The 12,515-nt window shown below is 34.2% G+C and overlaps 4 protein-coding genes across 8 annotated transcripts in view; 1 reads left to right on the top strand and 3 right to left on the bottom strand.

Annotated features, from left to right (window-relative positions):
- Window positions 1-200: 200 nt before the first annotated feature.
- Window positions 201-1,720, bottom strand: LOC115240362. The gene is made up of 2 exons (XM_029815472.1): window positions 1,581-1,720; window positions 201-1,485 (listed from the first exon to the last, which is right to left on the bottom strand). Exon 2 carries the CDS (start codon window positions 1,416-1,418, stop codon window positions 291-293), a length of 1,128 nt encoding a protein of 375 aa, XP_029671332.1. The 5' UTR covers window positions 1,419-1,485; window positions 1,581-1,720; the 3' UTR covers window positions 201-290.
- A 164-nt stretch (window positions 1,721-1,884) lies between these two features.
- LOC115240360 (dual specificity mitogen-activated protein kinase kinase dSOR1) lies at window positions 1,885-9,959 on the top strand. The gene is made up of 8 exons (XM_029815470.1): window positions 1,885-2,655; window positions 3,413-3,635; window positions 3,751-3,863; window positions 3,956-4,067; window positions 7,618-7,794; window positions 7,874-8,087; window positions 8,154-8,320; window positions 8,408-9,959. Exons 1-8 carry the CDS (start codon window positions 2,534-2,536, stop codon window positions 8,522-8,524), a joined length of 1,245 nt encoding a protein of 414 aa, XP_029671330.1. The 5' UTR covers window positions 1,885-2,533; the 3' UTR covers window positions 8,525-9,959.
- Window positions 4,305-7,563, bottom strand: LOC115240353 (sodium/potassium-transporting ATPase subunit alpha-like). Its single transcript, XM_029815448.1, has one exon. It carries the CDS (start codon window positions 7,445-7,447, stop codon window positions 4,355-4,357), a length of 3,093 nt encoding a protein of 1,030 aa, XP_029671308.1. The 5' UTR covers window positions 7,448-7,563; the 3' UTR covers window positions 4,305-4,354.
- A 979-nt stretch (window positions 9,960-10,938) lies between the features above and the next one.
- LOC115240356 (F-box/LRR-repeat protein 7-like) overlaps window positions 10,939-12,515 on the bottom strand; it is a 4,194-nt gene continuing 2,617 nt past the window's right edge. For 3 of the 5 annotated variants that reach the window (XM_029815457.1, XM_029815460.1, XM_029815458.1), the window contains exons 6-7: window positions 12,194-12,470; window positions 10,939-12,126 (exon numbers count right to left, since the gene is read on the bottom strand). In XM_029815457.1, the coding sequence (XP_029671317.1) occupies window positions 11,582-12,126; window positions 12,194-12,470 (822 nt within the window). In that variant the 3' untranslated portion in view covers window positions 10,939-11,581. The remainder of the gene's footprint in view (window positions 12,127-12,193; window positions 12,471-12,515) is intronic. The other 2 variants (XM_029815461.1, XM_029815462.1) reach the window with 2 other exon arrangements.

The following is a 12,515-nucleotide window of genomic DNA, read 5'->3' as shown; positions in this document are numbered from 1 at the left end:
ATGAGAACTAATATTTTATTTTTATTGTAATATATAAATTTCTCTTCATAAATTCTGTTAAAAATTTTCAGTTTTATTCTTAGTCAAATAAGTTACTAATATCATGAGAGATAAAAATGTATTGTAAGATATGTTCTGCCTATGCATGTTAGTATATTATTAATTATGATACATGCAATGTCGAAAGGTATAATAAACATATGCAAATATTTCTTTATTATATATAAAAATAAGTATACAAAAATATATATAATATATAAAAATTATACATAACTATTTAGCTATAGTATTTAGTTCACAATGTCTTGTAATACAATATAACCAAGAAAACAGTCTGTAGTAACAGATCTATAAACATGGGGCAGTCGTTTTGTCGATGATAACAAATAATTTAAACCAGCTTCTATTATAGATAAACTTACTTCAAGGTGTTTAATATTTGAATAATTAGTATTAGTAATCTTACTTGTTCCATATTTATATAAAACTTTAGCTACACATTTCTGTTGTAAGGAAATAGTGTCAATATCATTCATTACTTTGTGATTAGGCTCTGTAATTAAATTTAATTTACAGTCCATTGGTCTTATCAGAAGACAATGAATTTGTTTGCCAACGGACGTTTGCAAGATAATTTCTTCTCCTAAAATTTCGCCCAATGATTCTTTTATAAGTATTAGAAAATCATTAAGTGGATCAGTAGCATCCACAGTATTCAGTGCACTACTTTGTGGTTTGTAATCCACGCAACAGTTCCATATTTTGAATAAACTATATGCATGAGGTGTCCCTATATGTAATAAACATTTATTACAAGTCAATGCTTTATTATCTATATGTACATTGTTTTCAAAAATGTTTTTATGCAATACAGAGAAACAAGAGCCATATAAATAATCAGATTCCTGTAACTTTATATTTGTGACAACATTGGAACTATGCTTACAACAGAACCACTCGTCCGGATCGTATTCTAAATCGGGTAAAGATAAAAATCTTTTAAAATTAATCGATTTTGAAAGTACATTTTTACAACAAGTACATAATATAAAACATTCTGATGTTTCGAACAATAATTTGATATTATCTAAAAATGGCTGTGAACTATTATTTGATTGAACTGATGTATTTGTATCAGTTACAATTTCTGTACCGAATGATCCAAATACAGATTCTAACGGCGCCGTTTGTAAACGAAAGCAAATCCAATTATTTATTACACTTAACATGGATAGAGAAGTAGGTATAACTTTTACAGATGGCAATGAAAGATTTATGCGACAGTCTTCGAGTACTAATATTATATTACTTTCTAGAAGTTTAATTCGAATATTTTTTAAACAGAGGTCTTTTCGTACGGCAATAAATGCATTGCAGGATTGCAACCGTGGTCTTAACTCTAACGTAATGAACTCCATTGATTATCGTTCACCGATGTAACCGTGTCATCGTATAATAGTAATGCATCTTTCCCCAATTGTAATTCTAAAAATACAATACAAAATAAGACTCTATCTCTCTTAGAGTCCATTTAATATTATTTCAAATATATTGTGTATAGTTTTGTAAAAAATACTTACTGGTTACACATACGATGTCGTACAATGCATACCAGCACGTGTTTATCAAATAAAAATAAAAAAAAGTATAAATATCAATGGCCTAGTGTACACCGATATACTTTAATACGTATTAAGTACTACACTGGCCAATCGTAGCCATTCCTCTAAAGAATGAAATGATTGTGATTGGTCGGTATAGTATTTAGTACGTATTAAAGTATATCGGTATAAACTAGGCCACAGATTCAAAGTGCGTTCTGTGTGACGTTACGAAAGTTTCGAAGCGTTTAATTGGCTAAAGATTCTTTACTCTGATTGGTCATTCATTTTATTGCACATGCGTATATATCGCATAAAATCCTGTATTCCTAATCCACAATTTTTATGCGTGGATCGTGAATGTGGATGTAGCACGGACATACTCTCTGGCATTATATTCTCGCGGTTCCCGCGAAGATTCGTATAACCTCTCTTCTTTATCTTTTGCGATCGTTTCACGTCCTTACTACAACGTCGACGTGTTTTTCCGTATCGTACATGATCTTTACGATTGCCAGTAACTGTGTCACGTAATAAAAACGTGTCTTTTGTAGAATGACAGAATCGTTAGTAAAGGAAATTCATTGATGCCCCAACCTGACAATTAATGGTCAAAGGTAGTTTGACAGCTCGTTCTTATCAGCGACATATACCGAGTGAACGATTCGTCCTTTTGTGAATTTGCGAAAAAAACACGCAATGCAGACTTGAGATTTACGCGAAAGTAGATGCAGACTATCGGCGGACAGAATATATACAAATTAATTATCCGATAGATATCTTAATATTATTAATTTAAGAAGAAAGAGATAAGAAAGACACACATATAAAAAAGATAAATGTTACATGATTCACGAATCCATATTGACAAGTGATAATCTCGCGTAGTATATATTGTTTGTTGCTGACGCTTTTAAACAGCAGATTACCAAATGTCAAAGAACAAACTCAACTTGACACTACCACCTGGTTCGATAGAACCGGTACCAGCAGTGTCACCGTCACCACCGGTTCCGCCTTTACCCACGTATCCGGAACCCCCAGTGATACCCGAGTAAGTCGAAGATTCAATTATTTCAAGCACTTATATAATTCACTAATATTTTCTCGATATAATTTAATATCTAAGATTTAATTATTTAAAGGAACGTAAGTTTAAATTTAGAATATTGTTGATATATAGAATAAGAATAGGATCATAAGAAATGTATTTATACATTTCTTATGATGTGTACACTAAGCTCCCTCAAAGTATCCTTCGAAGCTCAAAGTATCCTAAAGAAAATTAAAGAAAGAAAAGAAAAAACTTGTGTATATATTTCTTATGATGTGTATACACAAGTTTTTCTTTTTCTTTCTTTAATTTTCTTTACTCTGTTATAGTTACATAGAATTTTTTCATTGTAGACATAAATTTGAAAATAAAACTTTTTGCAGCGTTCAAGCACTTATATAATTCACTAATATTTTCTCGATATAATTTAATATCTAAGATTTAATTATTTAAAGGAACGTAAGTTTAAATTTAGAATATTGTTGATATATAGAATAAGAATAGGATCATAAGAAATGTATTTATACATTTCTTATGATGTGTACACTAAGCTCCCTCAAAGTATCCTTCGAAGCTCAAAGTATCCTAAAGAAAATTAAAGAAAGAAAAGAAAAAACTTGTGTATATATTTCTTATGATGTGTATACACAAGTTTTTCTTTTTCTTTCTTTAATTTTCTTTAATTTTCTTTACTCTGTTATAGTTACATAGAATTTTTTCATTGTAGACATAAATTTGAAAATAAAACTTTTTGCAGCGTAATGGGTAAAATGAGCATAGATGCTATTCAAGAGAGATTAGAGGAACTAGAAATGGACGAGGAGCAGAGAAAACGATTAGAAAGCTTTTTAGGACAGAAAGAAAAAGTTGGGGAATTATGCGATGAAGATTTCGAGAAGCTAGGTGAATTGGGTGCAGGTAATGGTGGTGTTGTTATGAAAGTCAGACACAAAGAGTCAGGTCTTATAATGGCAAGGAAGGTAAATAATTTGTATACTTTCACATCTTTAAATATTTACGAAATACTTGCTAGAGACAGAAAATGCATTTTTATCTGAGATTTATTTATATTACAGCTAATTATTTATATTACAGCTAATACATTTGGAAGTAAAGCCAGCTATTAAGAAACAAATAATCAGAGAATTAAAAGTACTGCATGAATGTAATTTTGCACATATTGTTGGATTTTATGGTGCTTTTTACAGGTAATATCTTAAAAATTATTTTTGAGATATATATAAAATATACTTTTTTATAAGAGTTGAATACCTACACATGAAATATATATATATTTCAGTGATGGAGAAATTAGCATATGCATGGAATATATGGATGGTGGATCGTTAGACCTAATATTGAAAAAAGCAGGACGAATTCCAGAACCTATCCTAGGTACAATCACATCTGCTGTAAGTCAAATTTTTATTACTAACAACTTACAATTAGAGAGAAGAAAAAGAGCAGAATCTTACAATTTAGTTAAATATGATAACACAATATATATATACTTATAATTATATAATATAATCTAATAATAACTACTTTTCTAATTAAACATGATAAGACATATAAAACATGAAATACATACAGAGATACCATGTATATGTGATGGATTGTTGATTAATGAGTGTGTTAAATTATATATTGGAAAGTATATATGTTTTTCTATAAAATTGAAATAGAAAAAAAAACCATTTTAATAGTATGTTTCTCTTTCCATAATTCCACCAGGAAAGAGACGAATACATAATCGTCTAAATTCATCATAAACCCAAAGAAACGCACCGAGCGGTAAGGAAGGCCAGTACCAATAAGCACTCAGCGGCATTGTTTTCAATACATACTCTGTGCCTGGAACATAGAGCAAGATCCCTGTTAGAATAGCTTCGAAAACGAAAGAGAAATTGACGAACCAGTTGCCCATTCCTTGTTGAAAGATGGAGTTGCGTCTGGTTTTGCACATTACCAAATCTATCATTTGTGTTATAACGATGGAGAGAAAATATCCGCTTTGCGCTTCCATTAACAGGTTCATTCTATTCTCGTAAGTCCATGTTTGACCCCAGGAATCTTGTAAATCGTTGATAGATGGATTCTCCCATTCTATTCGTAAACCTAATAGACGATCGGGCATAAAGCCGTTCATCATAAGCACCATAAAATATGTATAGAATCCAGCAAAGGACTGCGTCATTCCTATTTGACCATAAGTAATGGATATTAAACGCTTGTTCACCAACTTATCGTACTGAGGATTTCTCGGCGCACGGCGCATTATATCGGATTCGGCCTTCTCGTATGCCAGAGCGATGGCAGGAACCACATCGGTTCCGACATCTATGCAGATGACCAATTCGATGACCAACGGTAGGGGAATCGCTAATATTAGACCACTCAGCAACGGCAACATTTCTGGTACGCTTGACGTTAAGGTGTATGCAATCGATTTTTTTAGATTATCGAATATCAGACGACCCTCTTCGACGCCAGTCACAATCGATGCAAAGTTATCATCCATGAGTATCATGTCTGCAGCATTTTTGGCCACGTCAGAACCGGCGATACCCATTGCAACCCCTATGTCAGCCTGTCGCAATGCCGGTGAATCATTGACACCGTCGCCTGTGACTGCCACGATCTCTCCCAACCGTTGACAGCTGTCCACGATCAGCAACTTTTGCTGTGGTGATGTTCTCGCAAAGACGATCTCCTCGTAATGGCGTATGATATTATCCAATTCGTTTGAATCCATGCTTCTTAATTCAGCGCCGGTGATGATGATCGCACCGGTATCCATATCGCTCAATTGCGAATAAGACTTATTCTGTAGGATCGCCCGCTCATAACGGGTTTCATGATCTTCACTTATGATACCCACCTTTTTGGCAATCGCCATCGCCGTCACCGGATGATCGCCTGTCACCATGATCACCTTAATACCAGCGGTGCGGCATTTTTGCACTGCTTCGGGCACACCGGGCCTTGGCGGATCTTGCAAGCTTATCAATCCTACGAATCTGTATCCCTTTGTGGGAAAATTATAGGACGCAGGCGAATCAGTATTAAACTTGTAATTTGGTCCATATACATTGTCTGGCAGATGCATATCGCAATACGCTAATACACGTTCACCGAGATAGCCTAATTCCATGCAGGCTCTGCGAGATATAGCATGGTCTCTGTTGTCCATCTCTTTGGTCTCTCCATCTGTTGTTAATATCGTCGTGCAATTCTCCAATATCACTTCCGGAGCACCCTTCAGTATCATCTTGTAGCCATTGGTTTCCCGATGTATCGACATTTGATATTTGGTCATGGAACTGAAAGGAATCTCGGCCACTTTCGGATGGACCTCGCGAAATCGATGTGTCGGATGTATGTGTTCGCAGAACTTGAGGATACCGGTTTCGGATGCGTCGCCGATTATCTCACGTTCCTCGATGGGTGCCAATCTATAGGACTCGGCGGTGAATTCGGCACGCAGACAGAGAGTGGAGACTTTCAGCATAACGCTAAAAGCCGGCTTCTCCAGCAATAAGTCTCTTTCGACACCAATTCTTTCGCCTGGCGGGAAATTGTATCTAGTGTGGCCGAACCACAGATTAGATACGGACATCTTGTTCTGTGTAAGAGTGCCCGTCTTATCGGAACAGATTGTCGACGTTGAGCCTAGAGTTTCGACTGCTTCCAAATTCTTCACTAGACAGTTCTTGCTCGCCATTCTTTGTGCGGTCAACGTTAAAACCGTTGTCACGGTCACCAACAATACCTCAGGTACATTGGCGATAACTATCCCGAGTAGATAGGTAAATGCCCGCACGAGATTGGGTTCCAGCAACAATGATAACCCGAAAAAAGCGAGGCCACACAGAACCGCCACGATCGTAATGATCTCCACAAAGTGTCTGATCTCTTTAGCTATCGGCGTTTCAATCTTGGCGAGATGCGATGTGAGACCGGCTAGTCGGCCTATCATTGTGTTATCGCCCGTGGCAATCACGATTCCCTTGCCATTGCCCGCTACGGCAAACGACGTAGCGAAGGCTACATTAGCAGACTCGAGGGGATTCTTGTCTGTGGGATAATCAGTGCGCGTCACTGGCTCGCTTTCGCCGGTGATGCTGGAGTTCTCGACTCTTAATCCGTGACACTCGATTATTCTGATGTCGGCCGGTATTTTGTCGCCCATTCGTATCTCTACTAGATCACCCAGAACCAGCTCCTCCGTACCTAGACGTGATTTTACACCGTCGCGAATCACCATAGCAAAAGTGGGCACCATCTTTTTGAAGGACTCCATCACTTTGATATTTTTACTTTCCTGTATGTACGCAAACACGCCTGAAGTGATGCATATCGAGACGATGATTATGCCCAGCCATACAATACCAATATCGGGCTCTCTCATGTAGTAAGTAACAATGTACAGAATGAAGCATAGAGTCGCGCAAACCCAGAGCAATGAGGCGAATCCATGGAACATGCATTTTAAGAATTTGATGTATTCTGGCGTGACCTTGGGCGGTGACAAAGCGTTTGGTCCGTCTCGTGCGAAATTTTTGCTCGCCTCTTCCTTTGTCAGGCCCGTTTCCGTGTTCGTATTCAGTTTCTTGCATAGAACCTCCAAAGCTATTATATGATCGACGGTCTCTAACTCTTGATGCAGCTCTTGTATTTCCTGCTCGGTCAGTTTCTTCCTGTGCAGGTGTACGGAAGACACGCGAGACGGTTGATGCTGTATGGAGGACACACGGGTCGGTTGCTGCGCTTTCGAAGTGCTCGCTTGCATTTTTGCAAGGGGATTTTACAAAAGATACAATTTCACATATACACACACATAACGCTTCTCTTTTTTTTTCTATAACGATCCGAAGTCGTCTCCCTGCCAATTTTGTCGAATACTTGTGTGTTTATTTGTTTTTGTGATAATAATGCGAGCTATGCGCTTCTTTTTTACAGGTTTTGAAAGGCTTGAGTTACTTGCGAGACAAACATGCCATAATGCACCGCGATGTAAAACCAAGTAATATCTTAGTTAACAGTGCGGGCGAGATCAAAATCTGCGACTTTGGCGTTTCCGGTCAACTAATCGATTCGATGGCCAATTCGTTTGTCGGAACACGAAGCTACATGTCGGTAAGTTTATAGTAAATTATAGCTATTCTATCATATGGAATATACAAATATTTGTGAGACGGATTTTGCGTTTTTACAGCCAGAGAGACTCCAAGGAACGCATTATTCGGTACAGAGCGATGTTTGGTCACTCGGATTGTCGCTCGTGGAAATGGCAATCGGGATGTATCCGATCCCACCGCCAGACGAGAAGACTTTAGCTTCAATATTCGGTCCGCAATCGGCACAACCGCCTGCGGAGAATCCGGTGACGAATAGTGTGCCTACGCCGACCACGCAATCGCCAGGACACAGTCAGTATTTGCTCGCAAACTTTGTCAAATAATCGTGTCGTTAATCATTGATTCTCCATCTTGTAGGCGCAAGCAGTCCAAGACCCATGGCGGTATTCGAGCTGTTGGAGTACATAGTCAACGAGCCGCCGCCGAAACTACCACCCGGAATATTTAGCGACGCTTTTATGGATTTCGTCGATCGATGTTTAAAGAAAAACCCAGCCGAAAGAGCAGACCTAAAAACGTTAATGGTAAGTCTCTTTCTCTTTCAGATAAAAAACACTGATTGATAGTTTAATAGAAAGAAAAACATTACGTTTCACGATCATACATTTTAGAATCACGAATGGATAAAAAAAGCCGAATCAGAAAATGTAGATTTTGCTGGCTGGGTATGTCGTACGATGGACTTACAACCAACTACGCCAACGCATTTAGCGAGCGTGCAATCCTGAATAAATGTAACTCTTACATACTTGACTACATATATTCGCGTTCAGTATTCCTAAGTCATCTCTTAGTTTGTTTAGGTTTTCATTCGGTCAAACGGTGGCGTATATCCGTGTATATCCATTTATTGCGATTTTTTTTATAAAATATATCGGGATGCGCTAAGTGGATGCTCTGTTGAATGAATCATCATTGAGCACTGCGTGAATGATTCAAATTTACCAAGAATTTACCTATGAAAATAATAATATAAAAGGCCCGATCGATTAATATCACATTAAGGTACTTATTTCCTTACTGATTGTAACTCAATATGAATATAGTGAGGAAACAAGAATCTCTCTCTCTTAAATCATCTGTTTTGGTCATTTTCTTGCTTTTATAGGGGAGAGAGAAACGATTAAATCATGTAATGTATAAGAGTGATAATCTATAAAACATTGTGTTATAATATAGAAGAAATCTCTTTATCTATTAATTCTTGCGAACAGGACAAATCATGTTTCATTCGAAATCTGCTCGCTTAGCGTGAAATGTATTATCGTCCAAGTAATTTGCACACAGCACGCCACTGTGCCAAATATTAATTTCTTTCACTTTATATGTTCGTTTTTTTACTTTTGTGTTGAAAGTATGTAAGAAAAAAATTGCAATATATAAGTTCATTATTAGAAACTCATGGGCAAATTATGTTCCCCGTGATATAATTAGGATACACTAATGAGCATCGAACTTACGAAACTTACGTCTCGTTTGAGAGAAAATTAACTAGATCGAATTACTTCTATAACATTTGTACCTGACACATCCATAGGAACGTTATTTATACGATTAAAAACTTCATATTAAGCAGTTGTTTTTATATCAATATATAGCTGCGATTAAAGACGATTTTAAATTTAATTTTAACTTTTCTATATAATGAAATGTTTTTCATCATAAAATAATCATTTAAAAAAATGCAGTGTAAAAATTGTTGTTTCGACAATATAATTTATATTTTCAAATACTCTAAATATTAATTTGTGTGCTTACAATTATTAAATTTTTGCAAATTTATCGATACTGATATAAATCTAGATTCACAATAGATTATTGTACATCCGATAAAAGGCCAACTATTATTATCACATAATCAGTACAGACTTATTAAGTAAGAAGAAGCAAACTTGGTTTTTCATATATAATTGCGGCCTTACGATGTAAGTAATTACAATACTTCTCATAACACATAATTTAAACCATGTTTATATATTCGAATTATAAGATAAATAGAATTAATATATGGGAGCTCTTTTACTGCAAAATATGTATATGTATGTGCACAGTGGGTGATATTTTTAATTCCATTTAAGTAATGCTAAATATGCAATGAGGACTATTTACACTATTGCCCTTTTATCAAAAGGGATAAAGATAAGATAAAAGACGTGATAATAATAGAATTACGATGTAAGTAATTACAATACTTCTCATAACACATAATTTAAACCATGTTTATATATTCGAATTATAAGATAAATAGAATTAATATATGGGAGCTCTTTTACTGCAAAATATGTATATGTATGTGCACAGTGGGTGATATTTTTAATTCCATTTTTAAGTAATGCTAAATATGCAATGAGGACTATTTACACCATTGCCCTTTTATCAAAAGGGATAAAGATAAGATAAAAGACGTGATAATAATAGAATAAAGTTGAAATATCTTATTTTTATTCTGTTGTGTGTATAATGAATAATTATTATTATAAAAATAGAAAAATTACCCAAATCAAGCAAAAAGGGTTGACCTTTTGTGCATCTAATTGTATGCCAATCCTTTTGTATGTACAGCATGTATAAAGTGCATTTTTTAAAAATGTCACTTTATAATTACTAACTAATTTAAAATTCACAAATATTTGAAGAACTAGATATTACAATAAATTTTTTATTTCATACTTATCTCTCACTTATCTATACACATATATACACATCATAAATTGCAATTTGCATTTAAACACACATTTAATTTTGTAGTACTTAGTCAATGGTTACATCATTATTGGTAAAAAGGTTTATAGATTTGAAATATTCATCAGTAACCCAAATATCACAAGTATAGACAGTAGGATTGTCACGAAAACACAAATAGATAGTACATATACAAAATTGTAATTTTAGAATCAATTTATCATTTGTTGAAATCTTTTATGTTGAACATATTTTGTAGATACAATTTGCAAATTAGTATTATATTGTATGCTGTATAATAAGAGAGCAATTTGCGAGTTGGTTTAAAAATCACCAGATTATGATATGTATTATGATGTTTATAAGTCAAGTGAGATATTTCTCACAATATGTAGAAGCGTAAAACGCTCAAGTAAAATTTCATATTATATTTGTATCGCGATTAATAGAAACAATAACATTAATAATAAGAATCAATGCATATAATGCCATTTATTGTGAAGTGTGGTCTCTATTGTCTGTCATAGAACGACAATATACATATTTAGTTGCAGCAGAATCGTGTGATAAAATGTATAATATGCCAATATAATTTAGCAATTTTATCAAGCGATAACTCAATCAATTTCAGCAAAGTTCGTAATTCCTATAGCACTTATTAAAATATATGCACATTCCTTGTTGCAAATATGTGCATAATAATTGCAATTGTATGGATTCACTATATCTATCTAAGCATTATTAATTATAAATACAATAAAATAATCACAATATTGTAAGTGTAACTCTATGTTTAATATCTCAATACTCAATGTAGTTACATATAATATGGTTTTATGTGTCATATAAAATTTTTTTTATTAATAAAACATGTATACACGATCACACATGGCATTGATTTATGATATAAAAAAATTCTCTTCTCTTATTGACTTTATATTTATATATCTCGGTTTATTCATATAATATAAAGTAAATTACCATTATATAACAATATGTATACAATTTTAAGGATCATTGGTTGATGTATTGATAGCGTAACTATTCATAGAAAATCTATTATACAATTATAGAGAAAGAGAGAAAATAAACATGCCAAATCTTCAAAAATATATATTGTCAGGCTCCAAATCTTCATTTTCATAACTATAATCATAATCAGAATCTTCATCAATCCAAGAATCATCATCAACATCATATATATCTTCATCACTCATATCTTCTTCATCAATATCCAACATATTAAAGTCATCGTCACATAGATCCACGTTAACTATTTGCAAAAGCGGGGATGTTTGCTCTTCATCTTGTTCTTTTGTAGAGAAAATTGATGTATTTCCAATAATCATCTTTAACATTACATTATTTGATCGAGTGTTGCAGGCATCTTTAGCGGCATCGAGAGTGATGTTGCTGATATTATGACACCCAGAAATATCCAGTAATTGTAAGTAAGGTGAGGATCTAATGAACATTGACATGCCTTGATCGCTAATTGACGTACATTTTCGACACTCTAAATTTTTTAAGCCACACATATTTTCCAATCCATTATCAGTAATTTTCTTTACATAATTGATGATTAATTGTTCCAACTTTGGTAATGTAGCGATAGCTGCTAATCCAATATCAGTTACATCAAGGGAACCTGTTGGATAAATAACGCAAAATTAAGAAGTTGGCAAAGAATATATCGTATAATAATTGTGAATTACCTGTAATGTCTAAATAAATAAGTTGTTGACATTGTTGTGCCAAATTAATAAGGAATTCGTCTGATACTAGGGGGTTGTATATAAATTTCAAGACTTTCAAATTGACAAGCTTAGTTAAATGTAACACATCCGCTGTTTCTGCGAAAAGGAGACCTCCTTCAATCTCTAACTCATTCAGACTTTTACAATGTACGCCGATAGCTTTCAATGTGCGTACAGTTATGCCAGAACAGTTATTTATTGTAAGATGTTTCAAATTTTCAAGTTTTTTTAATGCCTGCACATGACAATATCGATATGTGTCTTATATATATATATATAT

Source organism: Formica exsecta, unplaced genomic scaffold (assembly GCF_003651465.1).
Source record: "Formica exsecta isolate Colony F162 unplaced genomic scaffold, ASM365146v1 scaffold425, whole genome shotgun sequence".
Classification (NCBI taxonomy): Eukaryota; Metazoa; Arthropoda; class Insecta; order Hymenoptera; family Formicidae; genus Formica; species Formica exsecta.
This window is presented reverse-complemented; position numbering and strand designations above follow the sequence as displayed.